The sequence below is a fragment of the Archocentrus centrarchus genome, chromosome 17 (genome assembly GCF_007364275.1).
Source record: "Archocentrus centrarchus isolate MPI-CPG fArcCen1 chromosome 17, fArcCen1, whole genome shotgun sequence".
NCBI classification, from domain to species: domain Eukaryota; kingdom Metazoa; phylum Chordata; class Actinopteri; order Cichliformes; family Cichlidae; genus Archocentrus; species Archocentrus centrarchus.
In genome coordinates, this window is record NC_044362.1 from 13,259,054 (window position 1) to 13,275,608 (window position 16,555).

Here is a 16,555-nt window from a genome sequence, read left to right on the forward strand (position 1 = left end):
CCACTATCAGGCAATGTAATACCTTGTCTGGTAGTGACAGTTGACTTTTCCTGACTCACAGGGAGCAAACTTCTCTCTCTCTCTTTCCAGCACTTTCTGGTTTCTTCTCCCTGACAATCTGTTCTGCTGACTGACAACATCCACTCTGACCCTGTGGAGGAAACGACTTCACCTCTCTTTTGAGTTCTTATCCTTCACTTGCTCTCAGCTGATCCGTGACTGGTATACATTCGGGATAGCGGTTAGGTAGTTGAACATTCACACTTTGGGGGCTGCGTGTGTGTATGTGTGTATGTGTTTGAGTGCGCGGGAGTCAGTATGCCATGTCGTCCCCTGGTTCGTCGTTTGTGCAGATAAAGCATGAGGACTTGCTCTTCTATGAGAACTGTGGCGGAGGCAGCTTTGGGAGCGTCTACAGAGCCCTTTGGATATCCCAGGACAAGGAAGTGGCTGTGAAGAAGCTTTTGAAGATCGACAAAGAGGTAAAAGGAAGACATGCACTCACACACAGGCACCGAACCAATCGTGTACAATCATAATTTACAGTAGTCATTAATTATAGCCTCTCCTCTGTGGCACAATGCTGCCCAAAATTTCAAAAATGGTCACTTTCCACTCTCTTTGGATCCAAAGCCCCCTGCTGCCCCCTACCCCTCCCTTGTGGTCTGCCATTGTACATGTGTTTATCTTAAACATACCGCTTCTCATCCCCCTCCTCCCCCCTCCCACTTTGTAGATGGAGCAGCTTTATTTATGCCTGGACTCCCCTGTTCCTCCCATTGTATGTTAGGGTGAAGTGTGTGTAGTCACTTGAGGCTTAATTCACTTCAGTTTAGGACTGGGTGTGAGCCTCCATGAGTATGAGCTGGGCTGCATTATTTCCTTCCATGTTAATAATCCTGGGCTGGTAGAGGGCACATATATATTATAGACAAATAAAAAGTGGTTTTTATTTTAATTTGTCAGTAGACCGACTTCTCAGGCTCTCACTTTCTCTGACCCACACAAAATACGTAGAGGGCGGGCAGATATGCATAAAGCTGTATGCACAGTTCATGTGTAAATACAAGTTGATGGATAATGGGAGAACTGCAGCTTCATGTGGACCCTTCATACATCTTTTTCTGCAAGTCTTTGCACAAACCGGCAGCCTTACAACAATAAATGAGAGTGAACCTGGGGTGATAAATTTCTCCTTGGAAGAAAAAGTATTTATGGAGAAATTAAGTGTTTATAGAGAAAATATTTTCATGCTCAATTGCATTATATGTGTAAATCCATTTTACTGCTGGTATATTATGTTGTCTGGCAAAAGTTACATATTCCACATATGCACAAGCGATGATCTAGATGCCATTTCAGATTTATGGCATGTTTATTGCTGCAGGGTGGAGGATCTTTGTAAAGATACTCAACTTGTGGAATGGAAGAGGTTCCGACCTCAGCTCAGGCATCCTGGACACGCTGTCAGGATTAACTTTAAAATTGTTTTTAACATTTAGGTTAGGGTAACACTCAGTGATGTATGATCATTTTCTTAAAGGTTGTGCTCCTTTGCCAGAGTCGCACACTGTAAAACTTGAAGTAATGAAGGTGATCATGTTTCTCCGCTTCTCTTTTTCTTGACCCCCTCATCCAGGCTGAGATTCTCAGTGTACTGAGTCATAAGAACATCATTCAGTTTTATGGAGCTGTGCTGGAATCTCCCAACTATGGCATTGTCACAGGTCAGACTCAATATATGTGTGTGTGTGTGTGTGTGTGTGTGTGTGTGTGTGTGTGTGTGTGTGTGTGTGTGTGTGTGTGTGTGTGTGTGTGTGTGTGTGTGTGAAATTCATATATACTTTCAGATGTCTTCACAACATGAACCCAAATCCTATAATTGCCAGGGTAGTTTAATTCCTAACCTTAGATGAGATACACAAAATAAAATGTGTATATATTATCTTGTCTAATATAAGTATGAGGTCATTATCAGGTCAAGGTTTGCGGTAAGGCATAAAAGTTGCAGGTTACAGTCAGGACTCACTGTGGGCATCTGAAACTGCACGTGTATGTATGTGTGTGTGTATATTGGTTTAATTAGTGTGTATTTGATCCTAGGCAGAGAAAGTTACACACACGTTAGCACATGCTCTGATGGCCGACAAGTGTTTATGCGTGTGTTTTGAAACATCAGAGCATACTTTGAACTCTGTTTCTTGTGGTCTTTCCTGGCAGAACATTTGTAACTGAGACCAGCATGTTTGGATGTCCCGGATGGGTTTATATGGTTAATATAAAACACTGACACACCATTACTGAATTGTCCAGCAACAATTCTTGTCGCAGCTGATTTGAAGTCTAATGCTTATTAAGAATGAAACATGAAATAGGTACCGGCATGATTTGGTGCAGATTTTGCTCAGTATGTTGCAAATGGTAGCATTCAGGCCTTTATTTACATTTTCACTAAGCTACGAGGGCCTCTTTTGATTGGACAGTATCCTCTGTGTTCCACTTTCTGTCAGACACTACACTGCTGAATGGAAAAGTGCTCACATGTTTTGGATTCAACAGTCAGAGCAGGGTGTGGAGGTTGAAAGCTTTTCCGATGATTTGAGGCAGCGTCTCTGTGTGTATGACTTATGCAGTGTTTATATGTGTGCTGTGTTTCTCACACATTGTAACATACAGTTTTTTTCAAGATTTTTATGGAAGACCAAAGCTGCCATATAATCAAAAATAAAGAAATAATTGTTTATTGAATAAATAAGCCCACTAAATAAATAAGCCACAAACATAAAATTACATCAGGTGTTAATTTATTTAAAAAATTTTTTTTAAATATATTTATATATTAGTTATTGGAGTGAGGAAGGTCTAGGCAGCTGTGCTCAGACTGCTTTCCTGGTTCAATAGGGATCCCCACACAGCCATTTCTGATGTGACTGAGTCTGGCCAAAAGCGTGGGAATGAGGCATGATGTCCATCAACCAATCAGCTATGATAGAAACAAATAAAACTCTGTGGGACTTTTTCCCTCCTGGGTTGCCTCTCTTTGTTGCAGTCATTTTTTTTTTTGTTTCATGGGGCAAACATACTTGTCCCTCAAGTATTTCCACTTCTCTGTACATTCCTTCACATCCATTCTAATAGTTTTCAGCAATCTCCCTCCAGAAATTTGCTGACATCTGTGAGTCCTTATATTGAGGCTATGAGTATTATTCCTTATAAGCTGATAAAATGCAATAAAAGGCGAATAAGTAGCCACAAAATGCATAGGAGGAATTCACAATCCTGAACAAGTCAGTCACAATAGTTGCCGGGCGTGTACTTAGATTTCCAAGAGCGTGCGCATCAGATTGTGGCATCGGTTGCATCATAAGGTTTCAGAGGGGTTTCCAGTTACAGTGTACCTATGGCGTAGATTTAACACAGAAGCATCAGTCCCCTGCTAATCTCCAGCACTGTATGATGCCATCATGTCAATACTGTCCAAAATCCCTGAGGAATGTTTATTTGAAGGCAAAAGGAGGCCCAACCTGGTACTAGCAACGTAACTAATTAATTGGTTAATGAGTGTAATTAGGGTGACAAGGCAGAGGAAAAAACTGAAATAAAAACATCCAAGAATAAAGTGTAAAATTGTATTGCTTTTTGATTTTATTTTTGATATATATATATATATATATATATATATATATACCGTATTTTTCGGACTATAAGCCGCTACTTTTTTCCCACGTTTTGAACCATGCGGCTTATAGCCCGGTGCGGCGTTTCTGTGGATTTTTCTTTAACCACCAGGGGGCTCTTTAGCAGGATATGAATCATGGGACGTCAAAGTTGGAAATCAAAGAAGAAAGCGCCAACAAGTGCTAGCAGCAGGCACAAAAGAGATTTTTTTCAAACTCCCTCATCATGGAAACCACAAAAAGAACTTCCTATGATGCCGCTTTTAAGTTGAGGGCTATCGACCTGGCACTACAGGAGGGAAATAGAGCCGCTGCACGTAAGCTCGGCGTGAACGAATCAATGGTGAATTGACTTGTTATAACTCAAATTTGGGGTTGTCTGTCCCCCTCTGCTGAGTGCCGAGTAATTGTGGAAAACCGAGAGCGGCGGAGATACCAGCGGCTTATAGCCCGGTGCGGCTTATATATGTACGTTTCCAGTTTTTTCCAAAAAATTTGTAGGTGCGGCTTATAGTATGGTGCGCTCTATAGTCCGGAAAATACGGTATATATATATATATATATATATATATATATATATATATATATATATATATATATATATATATATATATATATATATATGAAAAATTGATCTTTTCCTCTTTCCTCGTTGACTCATTGTACACGATGCACAGCTGTACACTGGTACACACAATTTGCCTTAATTGCATTGTTTCTGTATGTCTGTGCTGTACTTACAGAATATGCTAGTGGTGGGTCTCTGTATGAGTACCTTGCCAGTGAGCAGAGTGAAGAGATGGACATGAACCAGATCATGACATGGGCTATACAGATGGCTAAAGGTATGAAGGAAGAATAATTAGTAAAAACTGGATTTTGATATCAGGCATCTTAGAGGTAGAAGTACTGCCAGGTTATGTACCAGAGAAGAACTACAGCTTTTTGTTTGCCTCTAAATCGCTGTCTCCAAATTGTGTGTCCATTCAGCACACTTAACAATTAGATGTGATAAAGTCTGCCACATATTTTTAGAGATAAGGTTTTGAAATAGTTATTTTTCATACCATTTCAGCATTTTCCCCTTAATTTAGCTGCTCGTTTGCTGAAAATCTTGTCTTACACATAGATTTTAAGCCCAGAAAATTTCTGCATTAACTGAAACTGGTCAACAAGAAGAAATGAAATTACATCCAAACCTTGAATATTATTAAACAAATGGAGAATAAAGATCAAAGTGCTGTAGTTATTTCTTTCAAAATGTCCTTGTTATTAATGCTTGATTTCCTTACAGGGATGCATTACCTGCATGGAGAAGCTCCAGTCAAAGTGATTCACAGAGACCTAAAGTCCCGAAATGGTAACACATGACTTAAACCCCATTCAGATTATTATTTTTTTTTAAGTTGCTTTTGGTACATATGCGCATCATGCATATGTACATGGGTCCTGAATGCTAGGCATTTTCAGTCCTGTACACCATTAACTGGTTTGTATAATCTGTTTTACAGTGGTGATGACAGCAGATAAAGTGCTTAAGGTTTGTAACTATAATCTATTTACAAACAAAAAATTCAGGCATGCAGTTTGTGCATCTTTTTAATAACGTCTTTCTGTTGGTATGTCAGATTTGTGACTTTGGAGCATCTAAGTTTCTTTCCCATACCACCCATATGACAGTGGTGGGCACTTTTCCCTGGATGGCTCCAGAGGTCATTCAGAGCCTGCCTGTCTCTGAGACCTGTGACACCTACTCCTACGGTGTGGTGAGTTGGCAGTACTGTGTCAATTTCAGTATTGTAAGATCAGGAATGAGTCTTTTTGTAGAAACAAGAGATGTACTGTAGCACTCAGCATTTGTGCTGTAATTTAGCAAATCACAACTAGGGGTATAAGTACCCCAGGGGGTACTTTTGCAGTACCCCCTGGGGTACACGGGCAGATTAGTTCTACTAATCCTAAGAAACAGAAATAACAATTTAATTAAAGAATTGCGCAGATCAGAGCAAATGTGAGCAGTAAAGTTAATAGTTAAGTTACAGTAATAGACAACAAAGAGGGATGGATAAATGATTAAACTAGATAAGTAGATAAATAAGCAAATGAGTGAATGAATACAGTACTGTGCAAGAGTCTTGAGCCAGTGCTCATTTCTTTATTTTTACTGGGAAAATGGGATGAATAGATGCAATGAATTACTGAAACATGCGCAAACATAAATGGAAATACGGAACATAAGGCAGAAACCGAGTTTTAATGGGTTTGAAAGTCAATATTTGGTGTGACCACCTTTATTCTTCAGCACAGCCTGAACTCTCTGAGGCAGCTTTCTTGTAATTTCTTTAAGTAGTCTTCATGAATACCTCTCCAGGCTTCTTGAAGGACACTCAAAGCTCTTCTTTGGATGTTGGCTGCCTTTTGTTCTGTTCTCTGTCAGGATGATCCCATCGGATCCCATCCCACCTGCCAGAATTGGCCAGAAGGCTACGTTTCATCTGTAGTCCCTGGCAGGTCAGGTCAGACACTTGTCCAGCTTCCTCAGATTTCTTAAGGACACACTGCACACTATGCTGAGATATGCCAAGTTTTCAGTTAATAGCTCTTTGGGAATCACCTTGTTGGTGTAAGGTGACAGTTTGCCAGTTTTATTCTTGGCAAACTGTGTTATCTTTGGCATTTTTCACAGATTCAACTAAAGAAAAGGGAACAAATTATATGTTTCTGTGACAGGCTGCTAATAATGAAATGCCTAAAGATACAGTTTAAAATTGCATCTTTGCTATGTTGTCTGTTAATGTGTAGCATGTGTAACACTGATTCATCCCTTGAGTTAGATCCTTTTTTATGAATGATTCAAGGTCATTGATAGGAGGCTTAACAAGGAAACAACAACAAGAAAAGAATCCTCTGAAAATGGTCAGGTACAAGGATCGGATTTACAGCCAATGCCCAAAGAAAACATTTGAAAAGCCTGGAGAACTATTGCTCAAAAATTTACAATAGAGTCTGGCTCCTTGGAAGTAAAGTACAAAGAAATGAGGTGTGGCTCAGGACTTTTGCACAGTACTGTAGCTAACTTAAAGCATGTCTAAAGTTATAACAGGGTGGATAAAAGGGTGAAATGTCTTTTTAAACAACGAGCAAATGAAGTAGTAGCCAAGAGTTTTGAGTGAACTGGCCTCAACAGTCAGAGTGGATAAAAAGTCTTTTAAGAATACCCACGTTTTACATAAAGATATACACAAATACATTTCAAACAAGTTTCAAATGAATGAAATTAAATATAAGAAGCTGAGTCCATCTGACAAGCCTTTGCTGCCTCAGGTATCAATAGTACTGATGCCATTTTGTTATCGCTCCTCACTGCATGCTGTTTTCTAACAGTCTGTTCTGTGGCCAGGTGCTATGGGAGATGCTGACTCGGGAGGTTCCGTTCAAAGGTTTCGAAGGGCTGCAGGTTGCATGGCTGGTGGTGGAAAAACAAGAGGTAACCCGCACAGAGACCACATACATGCATACACATCTTTGTTGAACATAGTGGAAGCGTTTAGACCCACTAGAGTTTGAGGCGACTGGAGGCACAATGTAATGCTCTCATGGTTTCCACTGTGAGCTGGTGAGGCTAAGGCTGAGTATTTTTAGGCCTGATGTCAGTTCTCTGCTCTTGTAAGGCCTGGATACACTGCAGTGGAGCTCGGCCAGACTCCCCCTGGTTAAAACCTTTACGAGCGAGAGAGGCAGAGAGAGTCGGGGGTGGGGGTGGATGGCAGTGATAGGAGAGTTGATTCTTGAGGTTTATAGTGGTAGGGGATGATGGCTACACTGCATCTGTGTTTCAGTTACTAACATGCCCGACTCCCCTGTAAGAGAAACACACGCACACACACACACACACACACACACACACGCATGCACAAGGACCCAACAAACAACACGGAGAACATGATTCCTCCGTAGCTGCTGGCCCATTTCCAAATACTCTCCCTAAATAACTCTCTCTCTCTTCCTCTTTCCCAGTCTCCCTCTGATTTTCCCCTTCCATTGCTACACCTCTCTTCCTGACCCCTCAGTTTGCCCTCTCTCCACTCTGAGTCGGTGATATTTTAGGATTAATCCCCAGAGAAAACTTGTTTCCATTTACCGCATTGTACTGTGGAGATGTCTCGGCCCATGATCTCCAGAGGAATGGTTTTGTTGCTGCAGTTTACACATTAAAGAAAGATAAGCATGAACCAACTCTAGCATTTAGATCGTAAACAATGGGATGGATTGTAAGTTGGGGAAACCTGGAATTATGAACCTAGCACTGTAAACCGATAACCTAGTTTCTTTTGAGAATAGTTCTAATTTCAAAAGACCTGAAAGTCTTTTTTCACAGTCAGCTTTTCAGCTTATTTAACATAAAACACACAATTTTCTGCTAAAGTCAAACAGTTTTGATGTGAGGCGTCTCTGTTCCCTCATTACTGATTTCAAGTGTGTGGAATGCAGTTGAAAATCTCAGTGAAAGGGAGAAAAGTAAAACAAAAAAGGAGAACTGTTTAACAGAAGAGAGCACCATAGTTTTGGCATTGTTATGCCAAAAGTCCTCTCCCCAGAGAACTTAGTCCTGGATCTCAGTAAAGTCTTTGCTCTGACGATCTCAAATCTCTCACAGGATTTTGTGTCTTAGAGACAGTTGTTGAAGTGAGTTTGTTAAAGTTCCTCCAGATCTGAGATTGTGGATGAAGAAAAGTTGGACAGGAGTATAAAGAGGGTTTAAGTTATGAATAAGGATGGAGTAGTGTAAAGTGCCAAAAGCTGGAGAAATTAGTGTACCTAAGTTAGCAGCTAGGAGGGGTTTATTTGTTGCCTAGTGGTATTTTCCTAAAATGCAGTTTTCTGGTTTTCAGTGGCAGGACAAGGACGGGCGAACAATGCTGGTCACCATGGAGCTAATAAATGCTGAGGGCTAATGGTGCCAAGTTTACTTTATTATGTCAAAGGAGCAGGTGGAAGTCTTTAAAGAGGAAATAATACAATAAAGTTTAGGCAGCGTCTTGGAGGTAAAAGAATTAAGCGCTGCAGAATTAAGTACTGAGACAAGATACACAAAGTGTTGATCTCTGCCAGACTGGCAGCCAGCTGTTTTTCTGATTTGATTTCAAATGAAATGCAATGCCAAATTTGAGATAATTGTCACTTAAATTTGATCAGACCACAGACCTGATCTCTTCAGCTTTTGATTAAATAGTGTGTATTTCTGCTTAGCAAATGAAAGAAAGCATGCTGACACGCTGTTATAGGATCATTATAGGCTACCTGCAAAGCATCAGCATGCATTATCAATATGGGCAATGCAGCAAGTTGCAAAGCTCCATGCTATTTAAGTGCAGCCTCACAGAGCGAAATATAAGGCTGCAGTCTCTCATTTTAAAGATGCTTTTATTTGACGTTTAGGTTACACAGTTGCCAGGCTTGCAGACTCATAATCCACGATTCTGGTTTTTAAAAATTCCTGTTTATTTCCATTTTTCCTTCAGTAAAGTGTTTTTGTGCAACACTAGGACATAAAACTTTGGATATAAAATGTGATAACTTCATCCTTTTATTCCATTATACATTTGTGCAAAGTTTCATGATGTGTTTTAATTCTTGAGTTATGGCCAACAGTGTGTGTGTGTGTGTGTGTGTGTGTGTGTGTTTTGAGGTCACAGTAACCTTTGATCACCAGATTCTAATCAGTTCAACCTTGAGTCCAAGTCAAGGAGATATTTGAATGAAAGGATGGTTGATTAACTGAAAACACTCTGACCAGGGCATTGTGCAGAAACCCTCCCCTAAAAAGACAAAAAAAGGTGGTATAATTTGTGTGGTAATTATGTGTACATGTGCCTGTGTTTGTGTGTATGGCTATCCAGAGGCTGACCATTCCCACCAGCTGTCCAGCAAGTTTTGCAGAGCTGATGAGGAAATGTTGGCAAGCAGAGCCAAAGGTAAGCTAAACTGACTCAGGACACAATGAAAAGTTTCACATGGCACACGTTTAAAGATCCAGGATCATATCCTGTGTGCACAAATGTATTTGCAGGAGCGTCCGCAGTTCAAGCAGGTGCTGGCAACCCTGGAGACCATGGCTAACGATAGCAGGCTACCGGACCAGTGTAACTCCTTCCTACACAACAAGGACCAGTGGAGGTACACGCACAAAAACATTTTTGTAGACATCCAAAAGAGATGAGTGTAACTGCACTCTGTCAGAGGGATCGCCTGACATTTTTATGTGTATGCTGTAAAGTGTTTTTCTCTTGTGAAGCTGACAAATGCGCTCTCTCGAATGCGTGTGCACACGGTGGATCACCAGTCCCCACATGTGCGCTCACATACATGTATACATACACAACTCTGTGGCCTCTGAAGCTCTAGGGAGAAGCTGAATGTGTGACCCTGCACTCTACTTCAGTCTATATTAAGCTCTCTGGAAAGTAGCCATGGAAGAGATTCCTCTACTCCTCCACTCTGCCCTCACTCCGACATGGGGAGGAAGAGGCAAGGGGTGGGGTTGGAGGAGGTGTGGGTTGGTTGAGGAGAAATCAAATTGAAGAGTTGACGAGGAGGAGAGGTTCAGGGAGGAACAGAAATGTATTGCGTGAGTGTGAAATCTAAAACACTGAGCAAGAGAGGAACAGCAAGGATAGAGGAAAACAAGAGTGGACAGATGGGGGGGGGGGGGGGGGGGGGGGGGGTAAGAGTGAGAGAGAGGTGGCCAGTGGAGCAGAGGAGAGAGGGTGCGACATTCTGTGCATATTTATCATCAGTACAGGAAGGCAATCAATTCTGAGTGAAGTTTTAGGTACGGGTGGAAAAACTTGGACAAGGGGGGAGGAGGCAGAGTGAAGGAGGTGAAGGGGTGGGATGAATGAAAAGGGAAGTATGGGCTGAACACGGGGGGACGTATGACTCTGCATAGGTCTATATTTAGTTACCGTGAGAGATGATTGTGTTTGTGAACGCAAGCTCATCGACAGCCAATCCCATAGTGACCTCTTGTGGAAGCAGACAGCACTGCAGCAAAAGCATTGAGGCATACAAAACAATATGCAAGTCCACAAGAGTGCATCTCAAAATTATTTTTTTGTAATTTAATTCAGAAAACTTTCACATATTCTATATTCATTCCACACAAAGTGAAATATGTGTTGTATCTTATGAAAATCAGAAATCCAGCATCTCAAATCATGTGAACATTAATATTTTATATATTAATAATTATATTGATATCAAAACGGATTCACAATACAGAAATGAAAGATATGCTCATTTATGCACTCAGTGTTTGGTTTGGGGCATATTTGCCATGAATTCTGCATCACTGTGGCTTAGCATGGATTTGATCAGGCAGTGGCTCTGCTGAGGTGTTATTGAAGCCCAGGTTGCTTTGATAGCGACTTTTAGCTTGTCTGTACAGTATTTTTGGGTCGGGTGTTTCTCGGCTTCCTTTTGGCAATATTCCACATAGATTCTCAGTGAGGTACAGGTCAGGCATACTGGTCAATCAAGCACAGTAATAACACGGTCAGCAAACCATTCGGTCATAGTTTTGGCACTATGGGCAGGTGGTAAGTCCTGCTGGAAGAAGAATTCAGTATCTCCATAAAGCTTGTCAGCAGATGGAAGCAGGAAGTGCTCTAAAATTTCCTGCTGACCGTCTCATGTTGACTTTGGATGGCGGACCAGTCACCACCACTGACACCAGCAGATGACATGGTGCCCCAAATCATCACAGACTGCAGAAACGTCACACTGGACTTCAAACATAAGACACTTCTGATGTTCAAGAGTGGCTTTATACCAGGAATATGACAGCTGCAGCTCCTTTGCTGAAGACTTCTGCGCATTGTGGCTCTTGATGTTTTGAGCCTGTCAGCTCCTTTTGAAGCTCTCCTAAGTTCCTGAGTCTACTTTTCTTGTCAATCCTCTGTCAAATAAGCAGTCATCCCATGATTGTAGTGGCAAATACTGAACTAGACTGAGAGATAAACAGCAGTTATACTGGATTTTTGATTTTCATGAGCTATGAGCCATAAACATCAAAATTAAAGCCTTTGACTGGTATTCCATATGAATTATATATAAAAAAAAGAACTTTTTCATGACATTCAAATTCTTTGAGATGTGAACTATTTATTTTCATTCTGAATAGAAGTTGAAATCTGGAATTAGTCACTGATTACTAATATTTTACCTGTGGGTGTTTCATATGTGCAAATACTCCAGGTGTGAAATTGAGTCAACCTTGGAGCGCCTCCGGAAGCTAGAGAGGGAACTTTACTCCAAGGAGAAGGAGCTTGAGGAGAGAGAGAGGAGGCTCAGACTGTGGGAGGAGAGGCTAATGGAGAGGTCCAACATGACTCCCAGCCCAACCTCCCTACTCATGGAGCGCTCCAATATCTCACCGGTATGCAAAACTTAGGTGTATAGAATTTATTTCAAACTGCCATAAACAAAATCAGCTGATACCTTTTTTTTATTATCTTGCCCATGTCTCTGTCTTTATCAGTTCTTCACACCGATATCCATCAGCAGCTCCTCTGGCTCGTTCTTTCGCTCACACTCTCAAGACTCCAACAGCGCGGGGGTCAGCAGTGCTGGTGTCAGCTCTCTCCTTCGCACACTCAGCAACGGAGACACAGAGAGGGGGAGCAGTGCGGTCCTGGAGAGAGGGATGGGTTCACTCGACAGCGCGAGGCTGCACGCCATGATCCGAGGGTTGCAGGGGAGGTTCGGGGAGGAGGATGAGGAAGATGAGGGTACCCTAGAGGAGAAAAGCTGGGGCCAGAGGGACAGAGACGATAGTGGGAATTTGGAGGGAGGAAGGGTGCAGGTGACACTCAGGAGCTTCCCTGGTGGAGTTGTGGAGAGGGAGGAGAGGACATGGGAGGAAGGAGACAGGGAGAGGGGAGGTATGCAAAGAAGCAGGGTGACTACTATTGTCCGAGGGTACTCAGGGGGATTTGGAGAGGCAGAAGGAGAGAGGGAGAGGGAGGGAGGATGGGAGATAGAAAAACTCGGGGACACACTAGAAGAGAGGGGGGTGGAGGGTGGGCTCGAAGGAGGGAGGCTCCCTACCATGTTCAAGGGTCTCCATGGCAATATGGGGGGCTTTGGGGACATGCTGTCTTTAGATATGGATGAGATGGGGGAGATGGACAGACTGGGTGACATGGACATGGACATGAACATGGGCGACCTGGGAATGATGAAAGTCATTGGTCGTGGTGTCAGAAGTGAGCTAGGGGTCAGGGGTCACAGGAGTGACATGGGAGTTGTAGTCCAGGGAGTCAGAGGCGATGTCAGCGAGGCCATCAGCCAAAAGATTAGGGGTGAAGTGGGTGTCATCGGTCACTCTGGGGTGCAGGTGAGCATGCGGGCATCGTCTAATCAAAACTCTGTTAAGAGCTGCAGCGTGCGACACGGAACCAAGATCAACATGGCCACCGCAGCCATGGACATGATGGAGCTCGACTGGTCTGACAGTGATTAAACAACACATTAGCAGACACACGCACAGAAATACACACAGAGGCCAAACTAGAAAGATTTTTGACTCAATGGCACATGCAGTATCTGAGCTACAGTATGTGCGATCTCCCATTAAAAAGAGCTAGCATACACACATTTCTTTTGTTATTTTTTTTTAATTAAATGGAGGAATACTACACCCATATGTGTACTGTGAAGTGGGAAGGAACAAAAAGACAATTTGAGGTTGTACTGTCATGTTGTCAGATTGGCTTCACCTGTGTAATTTAATGTGCTATTAAAACAGATGCATAACATACTGTAAGAGGTACAAGTGTAACAAAATAACACACTTGAAAGCTCTAATGAGGCAGCACTGTGTATTGTTTTTTTTCTTCTTGTGTTTTCTCCTGCTTATAGAGGATCTTGTAGTTTATAGATTTGATTTGTTCCAAACGTGCTTTGACTTTCAGTTCTAACTGTGATCTAGTGTGTGAAGTATTGGCATTTTTCTCTGTACATTTTATCATTTTTCAATAAAAAGGAAAGAAATCTTATTATATTCCAGTCATTTTGCTCAGCTACCTCCATACTCTAGTATTTGTATATATTGTACTGTATGTTAAATACAAAAAAACCCCAAACAATATGGGTCACAAATACAAAAGGGACATTGAGAGCGCTGAGGACCACTTCATCTTCACTGAGACCACTTACACACTGAGTAGCAGAGCCACTCCAGCCAGGACCCATTTGGCAGGCCGCTCCCTGGTTTTTAGACTGAAAGTCCAAACATATGTGGGTCCTCTGATCTTGGTTTTGTAGAGGGGACACTCATAGATATTCCTGGTTTCCTGACGGTCGTTGGGCACAGCTCGAACTGAGATGACAGGCATGGCTGGGGTCAGCTCTTTCAGACGAGCCTCAGCTATCACTCCGGTTTGAGTATCCCATCTTGCACCTGTAGTAGCGCGCAGGTGAAGAAGAGAGGGAGACTTAAATGACCTCCTTGGATTTTTATGCCCCCACTAATTTTCCCAGCTGCTGTTTAGAGCCATATCTGCTGCTCCTCCTGATAAAGTCTTTTTTTTTTGTTTGCAGAGCATCATGGTGTATTTATTATTTTGTGCTATTAGACATTTGTGAGGAATACTGTCCTGAAGAAGTTATGGCCAAAAAAATTGCTTTATAGAATCACAGTGACCTCTGACCACCAGATTCTAATCAGTTAATCCTCGAGCGAGTGGACGGTTTACTCTAAAATTGAGGAAATTCCCTCAAGCTGCGTTGACATATGAAACCAGGACAGACAACTGGAAATCCATCACCAGTGCAGAGGCACATCAATTTAAATGCATAAGATGTTATTTGAACAGAATCACATAGAAGGAGAATTACGCTCAAAGAAGTGACCTGTGGCCCTTCAAGCTGCACCATAATAAACAGGAAATGAGAGGCAGTGTTTGCCTACCTTCCATGTAAAGTCCGTACACATATGCACCCTCCCTGGCAGGCTGGTTGAACTCTTCTTTAAACTTCTTGGTCACGTCCACCGTCAGATTGACTTTATCCAGAGGCCACTCATTCTTACGTGCCAGAGACTGCATAACAGCTGGAATGCAAGGACACAAGAAAATAACTAAGAATTAGAAGTGTACACGTTAGTAGAACTCTTTTCTGTATGCGTACTGTAAGTGTATGTTACCAGTGAGGAAGGACTGTGGGTTAAACAGCCCAGATAGCCAGACAACACTGGGCAGCGACAGGTCCTGAGTCCAGCTGTCCAGCTCTTTGCAGCGCTGCATCACATCGTTATACCTGACATCAAACAGAAAGAGACAGAGACAGTAGTCTGAATGATGTCAGCCATGTGGACACTCAACCCCCCCACAAAATATAACCTCTGAAGAAATGAAAAAAAAAAAAAAAAACCACCATATCGACAGGGTGTAAATAGAGGGGTAGGCCAGCTTGGTCCAGGTATCTGGGACGTTGTCAAAGAACAAGGCTGCTTGCAGCTTCTCCATCTCAGAGGACATGGCCAGTTCACCCTTTGAGAGAGACCAAGAATGTTACAGCACCAAACTACACAGATCAAATCTTATGTATGCAGCATTTTAACATCAGTGAAACATTAACACATATTACCTTTAAGGCACCAGTGTAACTACTGTCACAAATATCTGATGAAGGAACTCAGATTAGTGTGAAAAGAGTTTGACACAGGGGGAATCTGGAGATACTGTCACTGCACGCTCTGCTGTAATGACAGTCTGTGCTGCGATGGCCTCTGTGTCTTTATACCGTCCTGACTTGTTTTCTATGTGTCCTGTAAATAACCGTACAAACACACAAAAGTATCAAGCATACCTTGAGCCCAAGGTCAAGCTCCCTCAGTGAGCGGCGGATCTCATAAATGAGCGTGTTCATGCGCTCACATTCCTGGAAGCAGACCAGGATGTATGGCGACCTTTCAGCTGTCTTGGCAGTGATGTCGGACATGTTGTACTCCTCGGGCAACTTTTCCAGAACTTCATCTAAAATTGATTTCACCTGGATTTGTGTGGAGCAAGCATATAGTCAGATCATGATGCTGGATTCACTGATTTGCTCATTTCTTCCTTGTTTCTCCTAGAATTAGGGAAGTGGTTTAAATGTGAGCCTACTGTGAGTAATTTAAACATTTGGTGAGTATCGGTACTTTTTTAATGTGCTTCATGGCTTAGGATAGATTCAGTCAGTGGTTTAGATCTGTAATTGTCTTTTTAAACCTTCCAAGAAAAAATAACTGTGTATCTACCTTCTCTTCCAACGTTTGCGAAGCTCCTTCTCCAATCACGACATCAGGAGACTGCAGCTCCAGCAGAGTGCGAAAAAGGTTGTCTGATGTCACTGTCAGGAACTCAATTTCTGCATTGGGATGCAACCCATAGTGCACTGGGCTCTCATGGGGCAGCATCTCGTCTATGAAATTATGGTAGCCCTGGCGAAGCAGAGTAACACATTTACTTAAAGAGCTGTACAGTCAGAAATATTTGTATGCAGAGGAAATATTTTCTTATACACTACTGGATTCAATTTACCTGGTAATCCAGGTTGGAGGGAATGACAAACCCCGGTGCCAATGCAAGCTTCCGGTCAAACTGGGAGATACCAAACAGAGAGAAGTATTGTTAGCTGTAGGTGTCAAATACTGTACAAAACACAAAATTATTCCAAACCCAGGGAGCATAATTCCCCAGGTGCACCTGGTTGCCAAGCACTCATGCCAGTATTTTCAGCTTTTATGGACAGTTTATAGTGGAAAAACTAGTGAGTCTGCTCTAACTGGAGCTGCTATTCATCCCAAAATGGCCCCAAGTTTGCACAAGAAAAGC

General features: G+C 42.2%; 2 protein-coding genes across 2 annotated transcripts in view; one reads left to right on the forward strand and one right to left on the reverse strand.

The window, feature by feature from the left end:
* The first annotated feature begins 64 nt into the window (after positions 1-64).
* map3k20b (mitogen-activated protein kinase kinase kinase 20b) lies at positions 65-13,200 on the forward strand. Its single transcript, XM_030751546.1, has 11 exons — positions 65-482; positions 1,640-1,727; positions 4,421-4,522; positions 4,972-5,037; positions 5,189-5,217; positions 5,306-5,443; positions 7,078-7,164; positions 9,578-9,652; positions 9,748-9,854; positions 11,934-12,114; positions 12,217-13,200. Exons 1-11 carry the CDS (start codon positions 324-326, stop codon positions 13,198-13,200), a joined length of 2,016 nt encoding a protein of 671 aa, XP_030607406.1. The 5' UTR covers positions 65-323.
* Positions 13,201-13,891: 691 nt separating this feature from the next.
* Positions 13,892-16,555, reverse strand: part of dnah9l (dynein, axonemal, heavy polypeptide 9 like) — a 38,918-nt gene continuing 36,254 nt past the window's right edge. The window contains exons 85-91 of the mRNA XM_030751332.1: positions 16,262-16,321; positions 15,979-16,161; positions 15,549-15,731; positions 15,114-15,229; positions 14,884-14,996; positions 14,650-14,790; positions 13,892-14,139 (exon numbers count right to left, since the gene is read on the reverse strand). Of these exons, the coding sequence (XP_030607192.1) occupies positions 13,892-14,139; positions 14,650-14,790; positions 14,884-14,996; positions 15,114-15,229; positions 15,549-15,731; positions 15,979-16,161; positions 16,262-16,321 (1,044 nt within the window). The remainder of the gene's footprint in view (positions 14,140-14,649; positions 14,791-14,883; positions 14,997-15,113; positions 15,230-15,548; positions 15,732-15,978; positions 16,162-16,261; positions 16,322-16,555) is intronic.